Source organism: Gambusia affinis, linkage group LG06, assembly GCF_019740435.1.
Source record: "Gambusia affinis linkage group LG06, SWU_Gaff_1.0, whole genome shotgun sequence".
In the NCBI taxonomy this organism is placed as follows: domain Eukaryota; kingdom Metazoa; phylum Chordata; class Actinopteri; order Cyprinodontiformes; family Poeciliidae; genus Gambusia; species Gambusia affinis.
In genome coordinates this window covers 16,680,434-16,707,275 of record NC_057873.1, presented here as the reverse complement: position 1 = coordinate 16,707,275, position 26,842 = coordinate 16,680,434, and the positions used below count along the sequence as shown (strand labels likewise).

Here is a 26,842-nt window from a genome sequence, read left to right as displayed (position 1 = left end):
GAACATTCACAGATAAAGCTCTTTCTTTTTCAGCAGCGCTGTATTAATATTTTAGACTAAAAACTTCTGTTTGTAGGCAAAGCGTCTCTGTCGAGTCGCAGTAAGCTGATGTCGAAAATCACGGGTATCTAGTTCCACAGCGGATGAATAACGCGGATGTATATTGCAGTTGTAGGCCGCTCAGCTGATACGAAGCTAGCAGGGGTAGAGAGAGAAAAGAGGAGCAGTGCACAGTCTGTAACAACTACAACACTGGAACAAATAGGTAACAACAATATGTGAAATATTTACATTTTCAGTGACATCTCAGTCATCAGTCTTTAGAAATGATTTATTATCGATTTTTATCAATAGGATTTTGATTCTGTGTCGTAGAGTCATCCCGAACTCCCTTCCTGCTTTCCTGTTTTTTGTGTCTAAAATGTATCAGTGGCCATTTCTTTTTTGCAACCTAGCGAGGTCGTGCTACCTTTTAGTTGTGTGACTACTTAATTGAGTTGGAGTTTATTGTATTTAATCAAGAACTCACGTGTTTGTGAGGTGTATTTAAGCTCTTATTTCTGAACCCCATTCTGTCGAGATGGCAAAGCGCTAGCCAGTGACAACAAGGAAAGCTCTTATTGATTAGCATGCCAAGGTTAGCTACAACGCTCTTGGATGATTTAACGTCGCTTAACGTAACCTACGTGACTGTCCTGCGGTGACTAATTCTGTTTTGATAAGGTTAGTATTTCATAAACCGGAGAACTATCATTTTTAATAGCAACCAGCTACTTGTAAATTTATTTTTTTCCCTATTTTGTCAGGTTACTGCTGAACGGCCATTAAAAAAGCTATGTTGCATGGCTAAGCTCATATTAGCTTGCTAATAATTAACTAGCTTCGACGCTTGTCAGTTTAGCCACGGTATTAAGATTTTAGCTATATTTGGTTCTGTTTGCCCAACAGTAACGACAAACTGTGTTTTGTTTACACTTTGTTAGACAACTTATTTTCTCTAGGCTAGCATTAGCTAAAGCCCCAGACATTGGTGCAGTGAGAGGAGCCCTTGGCCTTTTATATGCTAAGAAAACATCGGTTCAGTTCTCATATTTGTAAAGGTTGGCTAGCCTGTACGCAACAACTAGGTTGACACCGAGGCTAAGAATTAGTCATTGTATTTGTTGTATGACAGTCGTGTATTTTGAAATTGATTCCCCTACCAATCATCATAAAATGTGGACCAACGTATTTTGGGCCATCACGTCTCTTTTCGTTTTCTTAAAACTTGTCAGCCATACTTGTGTGTCATAATAGCCCGAATACCAACCTAGCTAGCCCCACAGCTTTATTACATCAAACCACTGTCGGTCCATCCGATGCTGCCATTTTCGGTGCCTAGCTCATCTCAAGTAGTTACATTTTTATTTTGGGAGGCTGTCTTTTTAGTTTATTTAAGACCATATCCTTTTTCGTTTACGAAACAACTTACAAACGAGATAGTAGTTTAAACCTACCTATTGGTTGAGTGTCTAAATAGGTTGACACACCGGTACTCAAACTACGCAGTTCAATGCAACCAGTGCTAAATTAGCCAGCGTAGCTTTTAGCTGTTTAAGCTTTCAAATCTGTTTATATTCTCGTTGAGATACCATTCGTATTGTGGTTTTCGTATTTAGGGTGGTAACTTTTGACCGCAGAACATACAGTGTGAACTCGCTACTGTCAAAACGTATGAGATTGGAAGGGAATGACTGGCTCAACATGCTAACGTTGCTCGGTGATGCTAAACAACTACGTCAGAAACACAGGCCTCTGGAAATCATAGGTACTAAACTGGACGCGGTTGGTGTCTTGGTTATGTTGTGAAAGCGAACCAAACGAGATGGCGATTAAAAATGTCAGCCACTTGCTGTGTAAATCTAATCACATTACTGGCGAGTGGCGTGCCAGTTGTCAGAGGGCTCGAATAACAAAGACAAGGATGTACTGTCAGTGTAGGCCTAACGTGGCCCTATGAGCTCCGGGAATGTGGCGTATTTTGTCATCAGAATTCATTGTATCATGGATAAATCGTCAGTTAATTTGCTATTTCTTGGTCTTAATTTTTTTTGTATGCCAAAAGTGCTTAGGTGGTAAGTTAGCATTATTTTGCAAATATCCAATCCACCTGGATATGTTCATGTTCAGCCTTATCAATTGTCTCGTGAATTAAGGTTATATGCAAATTGTTCCTGCTGCAATTTGAAATTTTCTATCATAATTTTTAAAACTGGCCTTTTTCCACAGTAAACTGTCCTTGTTATTTCTAATATTCAAGACAGATAAATATTATTTATTATGGAATGTTTATGCCATTTTATTACTGTATAAAACTTAAGTTATTGAAAAATATTTATGATCAATGTATGTGTATTGTGACATGCATGTGTCCTGTATTACTTCAGGAAACTACTCAGCTGTTTTGATAATGCTGGGTAATATTTTGTCACAAGAATACCTCAAAGCCATTTTTCCCCAGAGGTAGAGATATAAAGAAAATTTGGTTTGTTATATGGCATCAACAATATGTTGATAGAAACTGTGAAAACACACAGGCTGTAACAAGAGTGTAAACATGGGGGATTCAGTGATTTAATGCATGGTTGTAAAATTAATGCTTAGCTATTAAAAGCATGCGTTAATTGCATTTGTATTCAAAGAGATTGATTTGATTGAATTAACTTTTTGATCAAAGATGTATAGATTACATACAATTAATGAAGTCATTTGTAGACATAGATCAAAAGTTTATATCACCTGTGGTTTTGAGATTGCATACATGCGGATTGTTTATTAGCCAATACAGATCCCAGGACCACTAATTAGATTAATGTTTCTTTAGTTTTTTTTTTTATGGAGTTTCTAAATGTTGATCAATGTGCCTTTTGTGAAATGGGACATCTGAAATCACCTCAAAGAGGGAGCCTAATGCTATAAACATGCTGCCACTTTTTTTATTTTTCATTATGATTTTTTTATATGCTCACGTCTGCTTGCTTTCTTTTATTTTAGTGAATGGTAGTATCTAGAAAGGGTATGTCCCTTCAGGAGAGAGGTGCCAATGTCCAACCGGCCTAATTCCAATCCAGGGGGGTCACTGCGCCGTTCACAGAGGAACACTGCTGCGGCCCAGCCACAAGACCACACAGCAGCTGGAAGGTGAGTCTGTCTGCATGTTTGCTTTATACTTTCTCGATCAATAAAATCCCCGTCTTCTTTTCTGGATTAATCCAATCAGCAAGACTGATGTTTATTTGAGAAGAGTTTTCACTTTTGTAAACACTGTAGGAAACTTTACTGATTGGTGAATGGTTATGTATGTGCCTTTACAAAAAGAGACATATGTTGCTTTCTTTTCCTAGTCAGATGTGGTTAACTCTTATGTTGGCTTTCATTTTTTTTTTCTTTTTACTGGTTACTCCAGAGGTGCTGGTGACAAAAAGAATTGGCATTTGTGTCTTAAGACAATTTAGGGATTCATAAATTCTTTTTATATGGCCTTTTTCCAGAAACCCACACTGTTCCTTGCTCTTTTAATGTCCAACCTTACAGGTTGCAGTCAGAGCAGGTAAAACATAAACCAAATTCCCCACCTGAAAGTAGAAGACCTAATTCTAAGGCTCCCAAAGCCACTGCCAGCTCAGCCACTGGCCAGTCCAGAGGGCACAGCTCAAGAAGGTACCCCTATTTTCTACTTGGTGCTTAGTGTATATGTGTCTACAGTTGAATTGTATCCTTCCTTGCAACTTGTATTTTACACATTTGTACTTTTAGGAATAATGATTTAAAGAATTCTGCAAGATAATTTTCTTTTATTTTTTGCTACCTTACAGAAGCGGTCTTAACCTATCAGTGGCTTCATTAGTGCTGCAAGACGACTCGCAGGCTGCGGGAACATCCGAACAGGAACGACCAGGCCACCAGTCAAAAAGTGAGGGCACCAGAGGGCTTAAACGAAGCGACGCTCCTGACCAAATTAGCGTCCTTGGGCCCACCCCTTCCAAGAAGCCCAAATCAGTCCCACCACCCAAAAGTAATACCTCAGAGACCAAGAAAGGCCCAGCTAAGTCCAAGAAGAGACAGGCTTCTTCAGAGGCACCTGCATCGACAGGTCGAAATCAGAGCAAGAAGAGTGCGGCCAGCTTGGCCTCTCCAGTCCAGAAACGGAAAAAATCAGACTCTTTCCCAGGTCTAAGTAGCACCGCTGGGTCTCTACCCAATTGTACCGAAGGCAGAACTGCAAAACCAACCAAGCTGGCGTCTAAATCGGCCGCCTCAGCCAAAGCTGGGTGTAGCAACGTGACAGACTCATCCTCCTCTGCCTCCTCCTCTTCTTCTTCCTCTACCACAGGCACCAACAGTGCTGCTACGCAGGGCGCTCGTTTAAAACAGGGAAAAGATCAGACAAAAGCTCGTCGTTCCAGATCAGCATCTAGTCCCTCTCCGCGTCGCAGTACACGAGACAAGGAGCAGGCCAAAACCGCCAGCTCTTCAAAGTTTGACTGGGCAACACGCTTCAACCCCAAAGTAAACCTGCCAAAACCCAAACTTTCCTTACCTGGAACTTCCAAAACTGAGACCTCCAAACCTGGGCCATCTGGACTACAAGCTAAACTAGCAAGTAAGTTGTGTGAAAATGAATTTGTGTTCGTGTATAGCAAGAGGTAGATGTATAATATTTTTTGATTGGCAGGTTGATGATTAGTTCATTATTATGGACCTGGATAGTAGATTAATGTGCCATGATTTCTGTGCAAACTACCATCACAGTCTCAGTTACAAACGTTACAAACAATCTGTTTATAATGGCTCCCTGGATTAAATGTGCTAAAGCTCATCGACACCACAAGGCAAAACCAGATATGGACTAAACTGTAAATTCAGATAAGGTATTCTTAGTGTGACCCATCTCAGATTTCACAAATGTCCTACTCTCTATTATTCCAGTTGCTTTGCTTTTTTTATGTTTAAAAAAAACAGCTGGCAACTAATAATTTCGCTCGCATACAAAAAAAACGCTTTGACTAGTATGTTGTATTTACACATACTTGTATTTTACACATTTAAATGCTTTCTTCATGCTTCATTGGCTTGGGTTATTAAGCAGGTTGTACAAGACATGTTTAGATGATCTGACTTGGCACACTGTGATAATGGACTTCAGTCCTTGTTTTCTGACTCTGGATATGTTTGTTTAAAACCGTAGCTGCCATCAACTACAAGTCAATAACATTTAAGAAGAACCAGATATATATAAAAAAAGATTTTATTAGTTTTGCCCCTTTACTGTTAATGTACCATTTGTTCTGAAGTTTAACAGAATTATTCTGCTGCGGATTATTGAAATGTAATATAATTCTTGACTGCTAGGCTTCCTGTTAATGGAAAAAAATAAACTGTTTTACAGCTGCAAACCTCAGTGAAAACTGTATCTCTTCCATGAAAAACCCTAAATGTTTTTACAGTGAAGAAGAAAAATATAATTAGCAGCAGCAAAAGTCTGGTTTCACAACATTTAGAGTTTTGACTCATTTGGAAGCTGAAGCTTTTTAATTACATTTACTGTCCAGCACAATGTTATTCATACCCCTGGTGGATTTAAGGTTAAATTTGTATTTTGTTGAAACAAAAAGCTTACAGTAACATAAAATCTGTGTAATTTCTGATTAAAACAAATAAATCTTATTGCCAATGGCATGTCAGTTCATACCGATTTCAATAATGAATATAAGCGTCTTTATTAACATTATAGCCATCAAAAAAATTCATGATGGGCTTTTCTGTTTCCATAGATACTTTGATAATTTCTTTGGTGTTTGAAGGAAGGCCTCCATACCATCACCTTAACATTTAGCTCCCCCCATATATTCTTAGATTCAGGTTAAGGCTGGACACCTTCAAAATGTTTCTTAGTCAGAAGAAACATAACCAATAAAATAAACAACCCACTGAAACTGTGCAATAGGCTTGGATCTTCATTTTACTCAGTACAGACTTGAGGCTCACATTCATGGTAACAGAGCTGTGTTGGAGAGTCTGCTATGGTCTGTTGACCCCCTGTGTTTCCACTGCTGGAACCAGTGCCAAATCAGACAATAGAAATATAAATGTACTTAAAGAAGGACCCTGTGGACAGGCAGGACATTTATCCCAAATGTCCTGCTTGTCCTGACCTAAAGGTGGAGCTTCATGGTGGGAGGTTATCAACCATATAACTAACCATATTCAACATGTTAGGTTGTCTTGGCCTGATATCACAGTGTCTATGGTCTTTTATTGAGGACAAACAAGATTGCAGCCTGTTTGTTGCAACTTGTAGCCAGTCAGAAAGCAAGGTGATAGAAACACAGAAGGGAATCCAAAACACACAAAAGACAAAACAATGGCCACTCAGAGTCAAGACATTTTATTGCTTTGGACATTTATTTAAGGATGTCAGAGTTAAGTGGTTTAAATACAAAGCATGCCATACAATTTTTTTTCTAAATAATTTTCATAGTCTATATATATATATATATATATGTGTGTGTATTTTAATCTTAAAAATGATGCTTTACTTTGTGTTCGCCTGTCATATAAAATCCATCGTTTGTGGTGGTTGTGTACCTCTGATATGTGCATCACCACACAGAATAGGTTAGTAATGATGTCAGGTGATCTATAACTGCTCTGAACCCAGGAGCAAACTGGAGATAATTATTACTTCTATTCAGTATCTTGAAGCTGAGCAGGTGGTGGGAATGTGCCATTAACACAAGGACTTATTGTATCAGTGCAACAGCGGCCTTTTCAAGGCTCTGTTTTCAGGCACCTAAACCTTTGCAGTGAGTCTACAGGTGTCTCTAAAGTAATTAACTTATGATTATTACATGTTGTGTGAAGCTATGCTTATGCTTGTCAAGCAAAAATATCTTTGTTGGAAAGGGTATTTTCTGTCAAAATACAGGAAAATGGTAAAACGAAGTAGGAAAACAATAATCTAAACCGATACCCTGCCTCCAGCAGACCAAATTTTACAGGTTAAGCTTCCATACTGTCAGGTAAATATAACTTTGTGTTTCAAATACCTTAAAGTTTTATTGAGGTGAAGCTTAAGATGGTTTATCATTTCTCTGTGATTTAAGAATATTTAAACCTCAGAATCAGCACAAATGCTGCACTCCTCTTTCGTGCATAACAGAAATACCTGGTTCAGGAGAGGCGAGCCCGGAACACATTATTATTTTTAGAAAGTTAACCTTTCTCCTTCTGTTCTTCAACCTTTCTTTTGAAACTAAATCAACCGTAGTGTCCTGAGACAGACGACTGATACCTTGACAGCCACGCCAGTTCAGTTATTGTCATGGTCACATGATCCATTACCCAGAATATGTTGTATTATTTTAAAGTAACTGAATACTGTTGTTCAAAATGAGGGATTTATTTCTAGGTATTTTTTTTGTTGCTAACATTGTACTGTTGGAGAGCCATGTAAAGCCTCTATATCTTTCTTCCAGCTCCTTCCACTATTATTGTTAGATGTGAGTGAGGAATAAAGTCAACCTGGATATAAAAGTATAATTAATCTGAACAAAATTGTGTACAATGAGAAGGAGGCAGAGGCTTCTCAGGTTAGCATGGGCTCAGGCTGTTCTAAGTGAGTAAAAGGAAAGTAACTCAAGTGGACTCTGTGTCATGGGCTTTGACCCAAATGGTGAGACCCCTCCTAAGTTGGCTCTCACGTGTTGGCCCACCAGCTGACATGAAGTATGTTTGAGGGTAGGGAAGGACTAACAACCTGCTTCTCTCAGAAGGGAAAAAGCTTCATAACATTCGGAATAAATTAATCACTCTTTAAATTTTAAAATGCACTTTTTAACACTTATGTGATGGTGAGTGGGCTTTATAATTATTTTACTTATTACGTTTTACTGCATGAGCAAAAGAAATGTTTAACATAAGGATCAAATTGAAATGTTTTGGCTTCTAGACTAAATGGAGATGTAGTTAATAAAGTAGAACTGGTTTAAAATCTTTTAGATTTTCTGAAATTTGGAAATATTCTAGATTGAGCAATTCTAAAGAACACAAGATTGAATATCAAGCCTAAATAAAGTACAAAACCATCCTGTGTGCAATTAATTTGCTCTGAAACTTTTTAGTGTTTAGATTTGTACCACTGAGTTATGAGTCACAGACCTAGCATGAAGGTTGTTCCGTCATAGGGCCATGGTCGTGTTGCTATTAATAACCCATTTGGCTGGTGGTATAGGGGTCTAAATGGACAGCACAGGTCCTGTGCTGTATTAAAAAAATAAGAGACAGTATTCTGCATCTAACTTTGTCTGAAGCACTTCATATGGAACCAGAAAGGGGGGGGGACTCCCATTTGTTTTATTATATTTCCCCCCATGGATAATCTATAAACTATTGTTAAAAATGTTTCTTTAAATTGTAAGGGAAACAGTGTTTTCTATTTGCATCGAGATGCACAGCTCCCATCATATCAAATGTATTCTTAGACTAGTATAAGAATACGATCCATCTAAGCAATTAATGCTCATTTTTGTTTTCCCTTAGGTTTGAGGAAATCCACAAAGAAGCGCAGCGAGTCTCCTCCAGCAGAGCTCCCCAGTTTTCGGCGGAGCACACGCCAGAAGACCACGGGCTCCTGTGCCAGCACCAGGTAGGAACTCTTTTCATGACTTTGATTCAACGACCCAATTTCAAGGCATTAAATTGCAAAGTCAAATGTTTTTTAAGACTTGTTTCATTTAGTCATGTTTGATATACAACAGATTTTTTTATTATCAAGGTAATATACTAACCTGATTTTGCTATAAAATGGTGCTTAAATTCTAGGCATCAGCGTGGGCAAATAACTTAGGATTCTACATTCTTTCCAAGTTATCCTACAAACAAAATTTGCCATGTTAGAATAATTCAGAATGATACAGCAGGAATATTCTTACGGCATTTCCCTGAAATTTTAGGTGTCAACATGCCAGAGATTCCCCTAAAACCCCCTGTACAGCTTTGGAGGAATATGTTTGTAACATGGTGACCATGGCGGGTTCAGTTGGCACCAAAAATGCTGAAACATAAATGATGTATCAGAAAAAATGTTGACTGGTGTAGATACTATTTTTTTGTTTGTTTATTTATTTTCTGCTGATGAGGATTTCAAACAGTGAGTCTTTAATCTTCCATTGACAATGTTCCAGGTAACTTGCTGCCTAATTGGTGATGCTTACCACATTGTTAGTTGGCAGAATGTTTTATATTTTGGTAGACCCCCCCACCCCCACTGATAAAAACGGTCTTGTGTGTTCACTCCTGTATTTAGTTCTGTCTGGGGAAGATCAGATCATTCAGGAAGCATATTGTGTTTTTGTTTGCACTACGTCCCCTGCTATTCTGACATTTTAATTTGGTTTCTTCTCATGTTGTAGTCGGCGGGGCTCAGGCCTGGGCAAGCGCGGGGCAGCCGACGCTCGCCGACAGGAGAAAATGGCTGACTCCGACAACAACCAAGATGGGGCCAATTCATCAGCTGCTCGCACTGATGAGGCGTCACAAGGAGCTTCAGGTAAAAATTACTGTCCTAAACCACGATTTAGTTTGTGACTTTGACTAGACTCAATTTGTAGAGCAAAATGGCAGTCAAAACATGATCACAGAACACAAACAAATTTCTGAGAGTTGTTGTAAACAGGCTGCCACTTTTAAGGAGACATCATTGATGAGTTTTTATGCTGTAATTCTTTCCAGCTTCAAGCTCAGTTGCCGGAGCAGTGGGCATGACCACTTCTGGAGAGAGTGAGTCTGATGATTCAGAAATGGGAAGGCTTCAAGGTTTGTTAAACTCACAGGTTTTGTCACGTAATGGCAATAAAAGCAGATAAACATCCTCATTCCATGTACATTGATGATTCCTGCTCACCACAGCGCTTCTGGAAGCCAGAGGTCTCCCACCACATCTTTTTGGACCACTGGGGCCCCGCATGTCGCAGCTGTTTCACAGGACCATAGGCAGTGGAGCCAGTGAGTACAATCTCCCTACAACCAGCAAGGTTCCATCAATTTTACCAACCAAATCTTTTGTTTTAGGTTCCAAGGCCCAGCAGCTGCTGCAGGGCCTTCAGGCCACAGGGGACGAGTCTCAACAGCTCCAAGCTGCCATTGAGATGTGCCAGCTGCTGGTGATGGGCAATGAGGAAACTCTTGGTGGATTTCCTGTCAAGAGTGTGGTGCCTGCTTTGGTAATTCCCATTGACTTTTCAAGCTGGATGATGGTGACAAGAGTAGACTGATTGTTTTTATTTTTCTAAGGAAAAATTCTGTATTGTAGTTATTAAATTTTTTATTTTGGCAAGTATTATGGATCTACTGACAGTTTATTGAAGCCACGAATCTTCTACTTTCTTTTACAGATTACACTGTTACAGATGGAGCATAATTTTGAAATTGTAAGTATGATTGAGTTGTTTGATTGCAAGTGAAGTTAGTTTGTTGTTTTTCTGTAAAAACTGACTTTTTTGGTGTTGCTTTTTGCACAAAGATGAATCATGCGTCGCGTGCGCTCACTTACATGATGGAGGCACTTCCTCGTTCTTCTGCTGTCGTGGTTGACGCTATTCCTGTCTTCCTGGAGAAAGTAAATGCATTACACTCCTGTAGTCACTCCTCTGTTTTTTTTGTATTTTAATGTTTTAAAAGCTAATAGTTTTTCTCTCCCTTGTTTGCAGCTTCAGGTGATCCAGTTCATAGACGTAGCAGAACAAGCCCTCACAGCCTTGGAAATGTTGTCAAGGCGACACAGCAAAGCAATTTTACAGGCTGTACGTATTGCCCGCACTTTACTTTTTACCCTATTTATTTCCAAATTAGTTTTTTCTCTAGCATTACTCTAATCTGTTACAAACATGTTTTCCCTCTCAGAGGGGCCTGGCTCACTGCCTCCTCTACCTGGAGTTCTTCAGCATCAATGCCCAGAGGAATGCGTTGGCCATAGCAGCGAACTGCTGCCAGAGCATTACTCCAGACGAGTTTCACTTTGTTGATGATTCGCTCTCGCTGTTGACTCAGAGACTTACACATCAGGTGCGTGTGATCAGCGCGAGATGAAGATAATCAATGTGATTGGGAGCCTGGAGTAAATTTTGTTATGCAGTTTGAGATTTTGAAGTTTATATTTTGACTTTAGATATTTAAATACCTTAAGATTATATAGAAGGAAACAGGATGACATGTTTTATTGGAATAGTTTTTGCCTTTAAATATCTCAAATATTTTGGAATATATTTAATAGTGTAGGTTTCATTGGGTGTGAAGTCTCTTGTCTATGACGGTCTTCTAAATTTTTTTGAGATTTCAACAAATATCTTTAAATGCAGAAGTTGCAACAACGTTGTTGGTAAAAGTAGCAGTATCTAATAAGATGGAATCTAAACAAGTATATGTAACTAGCTAGAAAAGCACTGAGAAGAACAGCAGCAGCAATTAAATAAAATTTAATTTGTGGAGTAAGGTTTGGACCTTTTGCTATATTTTCTTGGCAGCAACAAAGTCTGTGATACTGTAGGCAAAAAAAATCAGAAGGTATTTAAACTGCAGAGATACTGAGTATAAATGTAATCCTATTTTTACACTTTAATATTTCACATTTCAACTTTCACATTATCACTTGGCTGGTGCTTAAAATAATACTCAGAAAGAGCTTTCAGTAAAGTATAATGTTTCCTTTGTCTTTCAGGATAAGAAGTCCGTTGAAAGCACTTGTCTCTGTTTTGCCAGACTGGTGGACAACTTTCAACACGAAGAGGTCTGTACTTGGAGTGTTTCTGAAACTGGTTTGTTGTGTCTGATGTTTTTGGTTAACAGTTTGTTGTTTTTCTCCCTCTATTTTATTTGGCAGAACCTGCTGCAGCAGGTGGCATCGAGGGACCTGTTGACCAACATCCAGCAGTTGCTAGTTGTGACGCCTCCCGTTCTCAGCTCGGGGATGTTTATTATGGTTGTGCGCATGCTCTCCCTGATGTGCTCCAACTGCCCAAGTCTGGCAGTCCAGCTTATGAAACAAAGTGAGTAACTCAGCGGGTGTTATTGCTTTCATTTGTTTTCTCACTAAGCCATTAGCCTACAGCAGCATAACAGTTGGATCTGTTTTCATGTCTCAAATCTAAACAGTCTTAAATAATTGTAGAATTTTACTTTTGTGGTAGGTTGGCATGAATTCAGTGTTTAGCTTGATGTGTGTGTGAAAATAAACTACAAACGAGAGTTTAAAACAAGAATATGTGTCTGTCCTTCTGAATAGACATAGCAGAAACTCTGCGTTTCCTCTTGTGCGGTGCGTCAAATGGAAGCTGCCAGGAACAAATTGAGCTCGTACCTCGAAGCCCCCAGGAACTCTATGAACTCACCTCCCTCATTTGGTAATGTTTTTGTTGTATGTGATGGTGCTAATCCTTTAAATACAGGGAATTGCATGCAATAAAGCAATTGATTAAATTAACTGTAAATTGAATAAAAAATTTTTTAGAATATTTTATTTGTTATTGCTGCAAACCTTACAAGACCCATCTATTTAATATATCAACACATGTTAATTTTCCTTCTTGCTGAGTTTAAAATGCATATATTTTTTTAGTAGGCTTCTGCAGCCACAATCACTGCGGAGCAGAACAAGCTAAAATGTTTCCTTTTTTCATATTCCCATCCAGTGAACTGATGCCCTGCCTCCCCAGAGAGGGCATCTTTGCAGTTGATGCTATGCTGAAGAAAGGCAGCGCTCAAACAACCGAAGGTGCAATCTGGCAGTGGAGGGATGACCGGGGCTTGTGGCATCCTTACAACCGCATCGACAGCCGCATCATTGAGGTGAAAAAAAAAAAAGCCCTTTAAACTCTGCGGTTCCTGACAGAGTTGCAGTATCAGTGGATATTTGCCTGCCCAACAATGTGAGGCTCATCTGTCTGTGATGCTGATTATTTGTCTTGTCCTCAGACGGCCCACCAGAACGGAGAAGATGAGATCAGCTTGTCGACTCTGGGCCGTGTATACACAATTGACTTCAACTCTATGCAGCAGATAAATGAAGACACAGGAACAGCGCGTGGTATCCAGAGGAAGCCTAATCCTCTTGCCAATCCTAACACAGGTTCTAACATTTGTTTTTTTTCCTAGATTTGTTTTACTGAGGATTTTATTAGATTATGAGAAACACAAGATATTTTGTATGCTCATTAATTGATGGCTTTAATGGGCAAAGAACTCTCAAAGCATCATGTGTGTAAAAATGCATCTAGTATATCTATAATATGCTGACATTTAAATGTATATAACAAAGTAAAACATAGGTTCTTTTAGATATTCAACAAATTAAAACACAGAAAATTGAACACCGTCAATTTATTACAGAAATTATGAAGAGCAGTAATGTAAAGTGCATAACCTCTTCATTTAAACACTAGTGGTTCTGCTTCTAACGTGGCAGTGCTCTTTACCTGATGGATTTGTGTCTCAGTGTTCAGTGCCTTTTTCCTGCAGTAAATCTGAAGCACATCCTTGACCAGGAGGCAGGGACTCTGTGATGACCTTGCTTGATGGAGGCAAAACATTCTGACCTAACATGATTCATCTTGTCATTAAAACCCCCCCAAAAACTTAGGGAGTCACCAAGAAGTTCGTCGGGAAGATGCAAGAGCCCAGTTGATGAAGGAGGACCCTGAGCTGGCGAAGTGCTTTATTAAAACACTGTTTGGGGTCTTGTATGAGGTCTACAGCTCATCAGCTGGCCCTGCTGTCCGACACAAGTGCCTTAGAGCCATCCTCAGGATCATCTACTTCGCTGACGCCGAGCTGCTGAAGGATGTGCTGAGGAACCATGCTGTGTCCAGGTAACTACTCAGCAACACGATGCAAGCGATCATCTACTGTCTCTACATAAACGTCCAGGAGGAGTGAATGCTGCAATTCAGTAACTCTACTGGTTTCCTTGGAAAACTTTTTTTTTTTTTTAATTGGTTTGAATAATAAATAATTAGGATCACTTGGATTGGATGCTTTAAAATGACTTTTTTGGTAAAGTGCCTTGAGATGAAATGCTGTGAATTGTCTCTATATAAATAAATTGAGTGGATGATAAAGAAGGATTAGAAAGTTTTACTGAAACTTTCTAATCTAACAAAACAACAAACAATTGACAGTTTCGAACTGATAGTAATCTAACTTGTTTCCTTCTGCAGTCACATTGCCTCCATGCTGTCCAGCCAGGACCTGAAGATTGTGGTTGGATCTCTGCAGATGGCAGATATCCTCATGCAGAAGCTGCCTGATATCTTCAGTGTCTATTTTAGAAGAGAAGGTTTGTGCACAAACTTATGGACTTAGAACTGAAAATTAATTTTTGAATAAATGGTTTTTAAGTAAACAGTAGAAATCACTGAACTCCTGTGCAGATGACATAATGAATATTTCAGACCGCTTTCATTTTGTTTTTTAGAATTAAAAAGCAGTTTGTTTTGTTATATTTATGTGGGTGTTTTTATGACACCGTTTATCTTTGTTCTTCCAGGTGTAATGCATCAAGTAAAGAACCTTGCAGAGTCTGAGAGCTTTCTTGTCACTAGTCCCCCAAAGGCCTGCTCCAGTGGTACTGCCAGTCTCTGTACCACAACAATCACCAGTGTATCCACGACGTCGGCTAACATTGCAACTCCTGACCTGGGGTCCCCCAGCTTTCAGCACAGCATGGATGACTCACTGGACCTCAGTCCCCAGGGGTGAGGCTAAACACTCACCACACACTCTTAGTGAATCTACCGGGAATTAAAAGGACTTGAAGGGAATCTGGCTTCTGTGCCAAATTGGAGATAAATGTCTTGGCATTAAGCTGTGCAAATTTTTAAATTAAATGGTTATTTTAAGCCTCCTTCTCTTATTTCTTACTAAGGCGGTTAAGTGATGTCCTAAAGAGAAAACGCCTTCCAAAAAGAGGGCCCAGAAGGCCTAAGTACTCTCCCCCAAGAGACGATGATAAAGTAGACAATCAGGGTAAGTGTCAAAGCACTGCTGTGTGGAGTGTTTGAAAAGCTCAACCTTTGGAAAGGAAAGCACATTTGATGATATTTGCATAACTGCCAGTCTTCTTCGCAGCCAAGAGCCCCACCAGTACTCAGTCACCCAAGTCGTCATTCTTGGCCAGCCTCAATCCTAAGACCTGGGGGAAGCTGGGAGCTCAAACTAACAATGCCAACTCTGAGCCATCACGCACAGCCGGAGTAAGCGGCCTGGCAAGAGCGCCTCCCAAAGACTCTATTTCAAATAACAGGTACTTTGATGACTTAATGGAAATTTTTATTCGGATTGATCTCATTAGTTGATGTATTCGCTCAAAGTTTTTTCTTGATTTTATAGTTTTGCTTTAATTCTTTTTACTTTGTAGAGAGAAAATTAAAGCCTGGATTAAAGAGCAGGCAAGTAAGTTTGTGGAGCGCTACTTCAACGCTGAGAATGTGGACGGCAGCAACCCCGCTCTGAATGTTCTCCAGAGACTTTGCACGGCCACCGAGCAGCTGAACCTGCAGGTACGACATCCACTCTTTGTGAAAACATGCACACTGTTGAACAAGAACCAGAAAGTAACAAATGGGCAACGGATAAAAAATGCCTGGGACATAAATTGATGTCTTGGATATTCTGATGGAAAGGGTTTTAAAAATTTGATTAGATGACTTGTAAACATCGCTGGTCTAGAGAACATATTTAATATTTCACACCAAGAATGAAACGTTTTCCAGGTGGATGGTGGGTTGGAGTGCCTGGTGGAAATCTCCAACATCGTGTCAGAATCTGACGTGTCATCGTTTGAGATCCAGCACAGCGGTCTGGTGAAGCAGCTTCTGATCTATCTTACCTCCAACGCGGACAGAGACCTGCTCAGTCGTGACGTGCGGCTCAAGAGGTTCCTCAACATCTTCGCTGGTTGTCCGGTGAGAAGACTATAGGCTCATTCCAAAATCTAGATGTTATTCATTTTATGTACGATGACTGGTTTCCTCTCCTAAATTTGTTCTAAATAGTATTTGAAGAAGGTGGGCGCTGTGAATAGACATTGGAGGGTTTGTGATCTGCGTCATGTTTGCTCTCATGCTCCGTCTGTATGTTTTATCATGTTTTCTTTGCTTTACAGCTGCCGGGTATTGAGCCTGTTGGTCGTCTGGATCCCACAAATAATTCGGCGTACATGGCACTCGTACACAAGATGAACAGCTGTCTGAGCCAAATGGAGCAGTTCCCAGTCAAGGTGCACGACTTCCCCAGTGGCAATGGCAACGGCAGCAGGTCTGTGTGCAAATATCTGGTCTCAAGAGGGAGAATTTGCTTTGTCTGGTCTGCTTTATTAAATCAGATATATTTGATTCATCAGGGGATCTCAGGCGCTGAAGTTCTTCAACACACATCAGCTCAAGTGTCAGCTGCAAAGGCACCCAGACTGCACTAATGTTAAACAGTGGAAAGGCGGCCCTGTGAAGATCGACCCACTGGCCCTGGTGCAAGCGATCGAGAGATATCTGGTGGTCAGAGGTGAGAGCTGTTTCTTTTTCCTTTTTTGTCCTTGGAGTTTTTAGACAGCTTCATGTAACTGAAATACTAAAGAAGAACAGAGTCTTCTAGGGATGTGTATGTTTCAATCTGATGGCTCATTTGCATTTTAAATTTTATTTTATTTTATTTTTTTTTCCTCTCTTTTCCTTTTTCTTCTTCAGGTTATGGTAGAATCAGGGAAGAAGATGAGGACAGCGACGATGACGGTTCAGATGATGAAATAGACGAATCATTGGTATTTTATTACTTTTTGCTTTGTAAAGAAGCTATTTTTTTGGTTTTACTCTTCTGAATTTTCCTTTAACCACATCTGCTGTTAACTCTTGAACAATTGTTTTCCACTCAGGCGGCACAGTTCCTAAATTCTGGCAGCGTGCGTCACAGACTACAGTTCTACATTGGTGACCACCTGCTGCCATACAACATGACGGTGTACCAGGCTGTCCGGCAATACAGTCTTCAGGCAGAAGAAGAGCGGGAGTCGACGGATGACGAAGCAAATCCACTGGGGAGGGCTGGAATCTGGACCAAAACGCACACAATATGGTAAAACATGGTTTGCTTTTCCTGAATTCCAGTAACTTGCAGGAATACATGGAGTTCCTTCTCATTGTAGATCTTTATGTAATTTTCCAAGCCTGCATAGGTATGAAAAATGGAAGCTGAGCAGGAAATAGTTTGAAATTTAAGAAATTTTTTTTGTTTGTTTTTCATCAGTTATTTTTAATATACATTTGATTTTCTGAAAAACAAAAGGCTGTTTCATTTTTATAATGTTGGTTTTTATGTTACTGATAAATATAGTCATTCATTCCCAACGTTTTGGGAATTTTATTGCATGAGTCATCACAAGTAATCACATGACTCAGATCAGATTTCTCTACATAATGCTGGTTTGATTTAAGTTTGTCCATATGCCAAAAAAACCAGGACAATTGCTTCTTTTTTTTGTCACACTACCAAATTACATGCCAGCTTTCAGCACATGGTGTTTTCATGTTTTATATATATATATATATATATATATATATATGTATATAAACAACAATAATCAAAACTACTCATCTTTTGAAATTGAAATTTTTTATGGCTACAGTTTTGAACTCTGAAGTTTTTGTGGTTGGATCAAAAAGTGATATTAAAATGATATTTAAAGAAATGGGGGGGAAACAGATTTTTTTACAAAAATTAAACTTTCAAAGTCAAAATTCAAGTAAAAAATAAAAAAATTATAATATGATGTTCTGATGAAGTTTTCTGGAAACAAGAAATGAACACCTGCAAACTAGTAGAAGTTGATTTCTTACGTTTCCTGACTCTACAAGAGTATAACTCGAGCTCATCTATGAGCTTTTATTGTAAATTTTCAGGTTGTGTTTAAAATAAGTGAGATCCTAGAAGTGTCTTCAGCAAAGCCTTTAGTGACCAAATGTTTCCTTTTGTCCTTTGACAGGTATAAGCCTGTGAGAGAAGACGAGGAAGGCAGTAAGGACTCGGTGGGTGGAAAGCGAGGCAGAGCCCAGACTGCTCCCACTAAAACCTCACCGCGCAACGCCAAGAAACAGGATGAGCTGTGGCATGGTGAGGCTGAAATATATCCTCACTTCTACAGTTTCGTATTGGTAGTTTCAGTAGTGCTTGCTAGGCAGTGATGCTTGGTTAATGTAATTTTATTGTTGGCAAGTTACATTGAAGTATTTCAGTGTTTTTATAATTGTAAAGCACAACAAGAAGTTGTTCTAAAGAAAGGTACATGCAGATATCTAATAGCAAAACTTTTTCTTCTATGGTAGGCATCCAAAGCAAAAGCAATACAGAGCTTTGTGACAACGCGTGGCCGGGTATGTTAAATTAAACTAAGGCACCAGGATCACCGTGGAGACTTAATTTTATGCACAGCAGTTCCAGTTCAGATATAACGTACCCTTAGTAATTTCTTGTTTTGTAACTGATCTGACGATCATTCCATTCATGGGTCAGCTCATTACTGTGAAATGACAATGATGCAGAGGTCAAAGGGGGAAATTCACAAGTGTGGAGACTTGTAAGTGGAGTTGGACAGATACAAATTCTTGAAGCAGAAAGTGAACCCCCAAAAATCTGAAATGAGTAAAAATAATCATTGACTTATTTGTAAAATATTATTGGCTTCCAAAATGGTAACTGTTTGCATCCCTATTACAAAGTAGCAATATTGCTGGTGTTGCTAAATGGCAGATTGACGGTGCATTTTATCATTTACCTTGTGTGTGTGTGTGTGTGTGTGTATTGTTTTGACTTAAGAATGTTCTTGGTAATGTGTGATAAAATTACCAAATAACTTTATCAGAACCTGAAGAGCCGGCTTGAGTCCCATTCTTTTGTCGTCTCAGATGGCGTATGTCCCAGCGTCGCCAATCCTTTGGAAACATACCTCACTACAGAGCCACCAGAGAGCATAACCTTTGACGACCCCTCTTTAGAGGTCACCCTGCTGCTGAGGATCCTTCACTCCATCAGTCGATTCTGGTTCTACTTGTATGATGTAGGTCACCTTCCATCAGCCGGGACAATAAATGTTTAGGAAGCCTCTATTATTGTAGATCCTCAAAGGAACTGTGGCGAAATTGAGTAATTTAGTATAAGTTGATGTATAAATGACTACATGTATGATTCCTTGTTTTTAGAATGCTGCGTGTAAGGAAATTATTCCAACCTCTGAGTTCATTAATAGTAAACTGACTGCCAAAGCCAATCGTCAGCTACAAGACCCACTGGTCATCATGACGGGGAACATCCCCACCTGGCTTATCGAGCTGGGAAAGACCTGGTATGTGCTTCTCGGTGCTGAGCACAGCGATGTGACAGTATGAAGTAACAATTTGTTCTCGTCGCCTCTTGTTCTCTCCGCCTCTACAGCCCCTTCTTCTTCCCCTTCGACACTCGGCAGATGTTGTTTTATGTAACCGCCTTCGATCGAGACAGAGCCATGCAGCGCCTGCTGGACACAAACCCCGAGATCAACCAGTCAGATTCTCAGGACAGCAGAGTCGCACCACGTCTAGACAGGAAAAAGGTGCGGTTTGCATCACTGAACCAGTAACCTAGAGATGCGTCGATCAGAGAGGAGAAATCCTAAATTTCACTTGATCCTCTATAATCAGCGATTAATGATCAAACACCAATAAATCTGATCAAATCTTCCATCCACATGATGCACTATGATGCATGTTCAAGTTTAATCAAAGATTTGGGACCCATCCATTGATGCATAAATGATGTATTCTTGTAATTGAATTCAAAACAACTGCCTCCAAATCCTGTAAAATCTTTGAAACTGCATTGGGTTTAACCAAAACATTTCGCAGTGGGTAACTAGACATGATCAGCCTGACTGTCAACGCCGTTATTAGTTGAATCCTGAATAGAGCATGAAAGCAGACGGTTTACTTGATAAAACAGGACAAAAGTCAGACGACGCTCTCAGCAGCAGTTACACTGCGTGACTTTCAGAGAACATTTCTGACCTTCCTTGATATTTGTGGTGGGTGGTCTTTGGTAGAGAGAGCCCTAACTCTTTCTAAATGATCAGACCAGCCATTTATCATCCATCATCCTGTCGGTGCACCTCGACACAGAAAATGTGCCATTACATCAAACTGTTCAAATTTCTGTAATATCAGTCCTCTTGTAGTTTATTTATTTATTTTTTTTTGGGTCATTTACTTTTGTGTTTCATTCCAGAGAACTATAAACCGTGAGGATCTATTAAAACAGGCAGAGTCTGTGATGCAGGACCTCGGCAGCTCCAGGGCAATGCTGGAGATTCAGTATGAGAATGAGGTATTTTACTTCTTTTTTTTTTTTCCCCTCTGTTAGCTGGAACATGTGTCCCGTCTTGTATCTCCTTGAAGCAGAACTGAGGTGACATTTTGTTCCAGGTGGGCACGGGGCTCGGTCCCACGCAGGAGTTCTACGCTCTGGTGTCTCAGGAGCTTCAGAGAGCGGATCTTGGTCTTTGGAGAGGCGAAGAGATTACTCTGGCCAATCCTAAAGGTGCTAACCCTCTGGAGCATTTCACTTTTTCTTAACAGACATCAGATATGTGATCCTGTTACCGAGCAAAGTGCCAAAGTTTATCAGATTAGAAAGTAAAAAAAAAAGTTGCAGTTGATTAAAAGAATAATATCTGGTACTTTTAGTTATTGGTCTCTATGGTAACAGTGCCTGTCTTTGTCCATGTTTCTCCTCAGGAAACCAAGAGGGCACCAAGTACATGTTCAACTCCAGAGGACTGTTTGCTGTTCCCTTTGGCAGAACAACAAAACCAGCACACATAGCCAAAATTAAAATGAAGTTCCGTTTCTTAGGAAAGTTGATGGCCAAAGCAATTATGGACTTTAGACTGGTACTAAACTCTGTTTTCTATCTTAGGCTGTAGAATCAGTCTTTGAACTCCTAGAGTGCATGTAGACTTGTTAGCAAACTTGCTTCATGTTTCACATCTCAAGTTTTTGTCTAAATGAGCGTCCCTGAACCGTTTCACAAATGTTCCTTACTGTAGCTGGATCTGCCGTTGGGGCTTCCGTTTTATAAGTGGATGCTGCGACACGAGACGTCTATAAGCTCTCACGACTTGATGAACATTGATCCGAGTGTGGCCAAGTCCATCCAGCACCTGGAGGATATCATCCGTCAGAAGAAGAGGTTGGAACAGGACCGATCACAGGTAAATGTCCTGTTTGTTAGTTTGTTACTCTGCAAAGGAACGTTGGGATCCTGTGCGCCGTCTTTCCAGATTCATAAAAACCACTCAACATAGCCTCACATTCACATGAACTCGTATGTTTTGTTTTTTTTCCCCTCTTCCTTTTAAACACGTTTACAAGAGTTTGTCTGCGTTTGTGTGTCCAGACCAGAGAAACCCTCCAGCAGGCCCTAGAGAGCCTGAACATGAACGGCTGCTCGGTGGAGGACCTGGGCTTGGACTTCACTCTTCCTGGCTTCCCAAACATTGAGCTGAAAAAGGGCGGAAAAGACGTGCCAGTCACAATCTACAACCTGGAGGAGTACCTCAGGGTACGGCACTGCTGTGTCTCACGGTTTTATTTATTTATTTATTTTTTTGTTCTCTTGTGGTTTATGATTTTATTCTTACTTTGAGTTTTGCATCGTTTTAGTTGGTGGTGTACTGGACCTTAAATGAAGGAGTATCAAGACAGTTTGACTCATTCAGGGAAGGGTTTGAGTCAGTCTTCCCTTTGCATCACCTGCAGTATTTCTACCCTGAAGAGGTAAGAAACGTCACCATCTCCCACTTCTTTTGATTTATTAAAATTTTCTGTCCTCTAAACAATGTTTGTTTGAGGATATTTAAGTCGGCTTTATTAGAGGGAAAAAGTGACTTGAAATGATATCCCAAAGTTTTGTGCCGTCTTAGTTGCGAAGGTGAGATATATTTTAAAAAACCCTTATTTTGTTATAAGTGTTACCTGATATAGTTGGTGCTTCAGAAACAAACAAGTGACGTTTTCCCACTGGTTACAAAATGCAGTGTACATATATTGCTAAATGTTGCAAGTTTTTTTTTTTTCCCTTGTGAGAACTGTTCAATAAATGAATTTGTCCTTTTGTTCAATAATAGGAAAAAAAAATTCCATCTAAAATTGCATTTTTTAAAAATTTTTGTCCATATTTGTTTTAGCTGGACCAGTTGCTGTGCGGCAGTAAATCAGAGACATGGGATGTGAAGACGCTGATGGAGTGCTGTCGACCGGACCACGGCTACACGCATGACAGGTAGGATTAATTTATGACGCAGTTTGATTACAGCTCCGTTCAGCTCAGCTCATTAATTTGGCTTTACATTATTAAGTGTTTGTGCATTTCAGCTTTACTAGCCCAAAACATGCAGCAAGAGCTACAATGGAGTCAAATATGCTTAGATTAAAGCATATTGTTCAATCTGTACTAAGTTCTCTTTCTGTCTTTCCGCTTCACAATTATGCACTTTGTTTTAGAACAACAAACGTACAGTAAACTAGAGGTGTGAAATATTTTTTGCCACCTTCCTGATTTCTGATTATTTGTATATTTGTATTATGTGTATCAGACTTCTGCATTGAAGGACATTTGGACTTCATTTAAAAACTGCATTTTGTGTTGACTTGTGCTGTCTGACAAGTATTTAAATTGGTTAGATTTTCCGAAACATATAAATGTCAGACATGCAAAAAAAAAAAAAAGGAAATTAGGAAGAGGGCCATACATACCACTGTGCAAGTTTTCACTGTGATAGACTTTGGAAAAGTTGATTGGATATGAATACACCATCAGTCTGATGTTATTCAGTGCAACATCACATTTCACCCGATTTAAGCTACAGTTTAGGGAGACGTATGTATAACTCTCTTCGTCGTCGATGTTCACATTCTCTGTTCTTGTTACAGCCGGGCCATCCGGTTCCTGTTCGAGGTGTTGAGCAGCTTCGATGCCGAGCAGCAGCGGCTCTTTCTCCAGTTTGTTACTGGAAGCCCGAGGCTGCCTGTCGGAGGTGAATAAATAATAATAATAATGTATCCGCTAAACAAGCCCGCGCTGTAATTTTCCTGACTCTAACGTGCATGTCGTCATCGGCAGGTTTCCGGAGCCTCAACCCCCCTCTGACAATTGTGAGGAAGACATTCGAGTCGACGGAGAACCCCGACGACTTCCTGCCCTCAGTCATGACCTGCGTCAACTACCTGAAGCTGCCTGACTACTCCAGCATAGAGGTCATGCGAGAAAAACTGTTGATTGCTGCTCGCGAGGGCCAGCAGTCGTTCCACCTTTCCTGATCTCGCCACCTCTCAAATACAAATGCCTTCTTCAGCAACTGATAAAAAATCATTACTTCCTTAAGTTTTGTTTTGTAATCTCACACACGGAGGCTACGGGGATAGCCTTGTTGTTAAAGAAAGCAGCTTGCAGAAAAAGTTAAGACTTTAAATATATATTTGCTGCCCCTTGTCTCTCCGAAAAAAGGAAAAAAAATTATTAAAACAAAAAAGTGGAAGTGTTTCCATGACTCAGAACATAAGATATAAAAAGAGAGAATAAAACCTATATCAGTAGTGTTAAAAAGATGAAAACATCTGGGTGACATTCTAAATTGCATTGCTATGTGATATTAAAAAAAAAAAAAAAAAAAGGGATGTCTCCTCTCCAGAGTGGCAGACGGCGTACTGGGTGTTGGGGGAAGGAAGGGGAGGGCGATTTCATTGAGCAGGCTAGGTTTACTTTAGCTCCAAAGATCATTTGTACAGACAAATTTGCAGACTTTGCTCATTCTACACATTTGATAGAATAGTTCTTTGTTTTCATGTCTCCCCCTCGGTTCATATGTTGGCATTTTGTTCTGTATTATATCGGCCCCCAGTCTGTGTGTTGCATTTTGGTTCGGCTTCCTCCCCCTCTGTGTGTCTTTGCTTCCAGTGTTGAAAACGAGAGTTGCCGTTGGTTGAATGCAGGTAGTGATAAGATCATATTATCTTTTTATTCTTATTTTTCTCTCCCCCAAACACCATCTGCCCAAGTTGGGACTGTGTTCTGGCCTCCTTTATTATAGAGAGCTTCAGCTTAAATGAAGAGTTGTAACCTATGTGTTGACCAGGTAAATTTGTTTTGCTCTTATTTTGATAGTTAGTGTCTTTATGTTTGGCCCTACTGGACGTGTAGGGTGACATTAGTAGACCAATCTCTGAGCAACCCTCAACACATAAAATGTAGCTGGGCACAAAAATAATTGGCTGGTCTCATTTTATCGTTTCTTGGCCAGATAGCATTTCAAGTTCATTTATGGAATAAAGTATATATGCAGTTTCACACCATGTTTGAGGTGGGAATGTCTGCTTTACCTTTCTTCTTTTTTTTTATTTTCTATATTGTCTTTTTTTTTTTTTTTCTTGCTGTAGTTGATTTTTTTAATTTTTTTTTCTTTGCACTGCTGGCTTGGAACAAACCGTGGTGTGCACTTGCAGTCTGTGGCCAGGGGAGGGCGCCACTGTATGCTCTCCTGGCCCAATCGTTCATGTGCTGGTTTCTAAGATCTGCAATAATTTACTTGCATCAGGTTCATGTTTTTACCTGAACATAAATAAAGTAACTGTTTGACTCATTTGGCTTATAGTTTTGATTTTATTTAATTTAATTTTTTTACTACTGATTAGTTATTACACAATTTCTTTACCTCATTTGTTTCTCTGGCAGGTGGATCTTAAAAAGGAAAAAAAATCATAAGGTTCAGTAATTTTTGTCACATTTCAGAAAGTGAAACTCATGTTGTATTAATTAATTGCACATGAAATGTCCTAAGCCTTTATTTCATGTGATTTTGATAGTGCTTTACAGATGATGAAAAACCAAAATGTCTCAGAAAATGTTAAGGTAACCATCTTGAAATAGACTATAAACTCAAAACACCAGCAAAGGTTTCCTGAGCATTACAAGTAATAAAGACTTTGAAATATTTATATCAATCTTTATAAGACACAAGTTTCACTTTTAAAAATGTTGAAGTTCTCAATCTTTTTAATCTTGTGATTTTTCTGAGATTTATCCGTTTGTTATGTGTTGGCAGGGTTTAATAACAGTTGCTTATTACAGGTTTGGACTTTTTCCTACCGCTGTGTCCTAAAACCCTTTGCTCAAACAACAAAAGGCTTAGGCTGTGATTAAATCTTACACAATATGTGTGTGGGTGTTGAAATAGGCAATTCAAGTATAAATAAACCATAATAAGTCCTTATTCCCTGGGTATTTTTTTATCAGCTTAATTATTTTACTTGTAGGCTTGCTTTTGTCTGTTTTATCAGACCACATGCTTTGCAGAAGTCGGCAACCTTGGAGAAGCCAGACATTTTTTTCTTCAGCTTCAACTAAATGTATGAGCTGCAAAACCTGTGTGACACTTGAGGAGGGAAAAAAGCTCGCATATATAATTTTACAATTATTTCCCATCTGACCTGAACTGTAACGTTACGAGGTACTCCATGTTATTGGATTTTACTTTAAAAAAAAAAAAATTATTAACTCTGTGAACTTCCTTGAGTATTTATGACATAGATTTAATAATTTGTTGGAAACATTCCACATACAGGCGTCATACAGGTTCTGATCATCCATGATACAAACTCTTGTTCCACCACATCTCATTATTCAAACTGGCTCTGTGTCTTCTGATGCCAGGACGTAAACACAGCTGCACCAGTAAGAGTGAAACTGTCCCAATTGGAGTTTGGTCCTGAACAGGGTGAAGCATCTCAGGAGGGAGCTAATAATAGCTTCACACTGACACTCTCCATCCACTCTGACGGAGCCTGAATGTCTGAATGAGGACAGTGGAAGAAAACGGATTCCTACATCCGTTCCCAAGTTACTGATGCTGTAAAGCTTCTGTGTTTAATGGTCACTGCAGGGAATATCTTCATGTTGGCTGGAATAGCTTTGGATGTTGATTTTATTCCTGTTGCCATACAGATCATTTCATGGGCTTTGATTGACTGTATACCGCCATCTACTGGGCAAATTCACAAAAGGAAAAGATTCATTCCTCTGTGACTGGACAGACAGAAACACTGAGCATTTTATCCAGTTCTTTTAGAGCAGAGTTGTCCAAAGTGAAACCCAAGGTCAATTTCTCCCCCTATTATGTTGTTATGCACCTCCTAATAGCAATTCAAGAATAGTCTAAATTTGGGTGACAACTCTGGTGATTGATTCATATGAAGATGTTAAAGAAAACACAATTAAAGTAAGATTGTTTGAGATGTTCAGTACAACATACAGTATTGATCTTTTATTAAATATGCTTCCAGCTATTTTTAAATTTAATAGTAATCACAGCCACAAATTTCTAGATTACTCATTCAGAAGCAGTCTGAGGCTCACAGATTTATTAAACCTGGCAAACTATAGCAAGGACTTTAAGGACAGAATGACCCAAATCCTGGTCTTGATCCGTAGAGTAAACCTTTTTTTCTTTTCCTAGACCAAAAACAAAAATAGGAAACTCTTTCCCTTTCCCTTTTAACAAGGCAACACTATTTTTGTTTCAGACCTACGATGATTCACAGGTACCTTTACTGACTTTTAAATTTAGGTCAGTGAAAAATGTTCTAAAATTGTTTTGGCATTGTCTTTGTGGAAAATATTTTGGGATTTATTCTTAACATTATTGTTATTCCTGAACCTTCCAGGAAGTTTCACTTTTATG

General features: G+C 39.4%; 1 protein-coding gene across 9 annotated transcripts; it reads left to right on the top strand.

The window, feature by feature from the left end:
- The first annotated feature begins 156 nt into the window (after positions 1–156).
- On the top strand, positions 157–24,745 carry trip12 (thyroid hormone receptor interactor 12). 9 transcript variants are annotated; one of them, XM_044119053.1, is made up of 43 exons: positions 157–265; positions 3,034–3,180; positions 3,574–3,699; positions 3,855–4,642; positions 8,581–8,686; positions 9,453–9,589; positions 9,772–9,855; positions 9,949–10,044; positions 10,111–10,262; positions 10,434–10,469; positions 10,562–10,657; positions 10,749–10,841; positions 10,942–11,103; positions 11,756–11,824; positions 11,918–12,083; positions 12,320–12,437; positions 12,726–12,882; positions 13,009–13,162; positions 13,673–13,901; positions 14,250–14,368; positions 14,579–14,786; positions 14,957–15,057; positions 15,160–15,334; positions 15,449–15,590; positions 15,804–15,995; positions 16,196–16,347; positions 16,433–16,590; positions 16,773–16,846; positions 16,958–17,157; positions 18,065–18,192; positions 18,405–18,452; positions 18,984–19,135; positions 19,278–19,420; positions 19,510–19,666; positions 20,335–20,433; positions 20,532–20,646; positions 20,844–20,998; positions 21,155–21,319; positions 21,505–21,669; positions 21,771–21,884; positions 22,295–22,389; positions 23,040–23,143; positions 23,230–24,745. In XM_044119053.1, exons 2-43 carry the CDS (start codon positions 3,083–3,085, stop codon positions 23,424–23,426), a joined length of 6,225 nt encoding a protein of 2,074 aa, XP_043974988.1. In that variant the 5' UTR covers positions 157–265; positions 3,034–3,082; the 3' UTR covers positions 23,427–24,745. The 9 variants fall into 9 exon arrangements, with proteins under 9 accessions (XP_043974988.1, XP_043974985.1, XP_043974992.1 ...); XM_044119050.1 differs by having other exon boundaries at positions 15,148–15,334; XM_044119051.1 differs by lacking the exon at positions 157–265 and adding an exon at positions 470–723 and having other exon boundaries at positions 15,148–15,334.
- Positions 24,746–26,842: the final 2,097 nt, after the last annotated feature.

Bases quoted from the DNA above. Each gene is read 5' to 3' on its own strand.
- trip12 (XM_044119050.1), top strand. From the start codon at position 3,083: ATGTCCAACCGGCCTAATTCCAATCCAGGGGGGTCACTGCGCCGTTCA. The intron at 3,700-3,854 runs GTACCCCTATTT...GCTACCTTACAG, and splicing joins AGAGGGCACAGCTCAAGAAG to AAGCGGTCTTAACCTATCAG. The intron at 12,883-13,008 runs GTGAAAAAAAAA...TCTTGTCCTCAG, and splicing joins TCGACAGCCGCATCATTGAG to ACGGCCCACCAGAACGGAGA.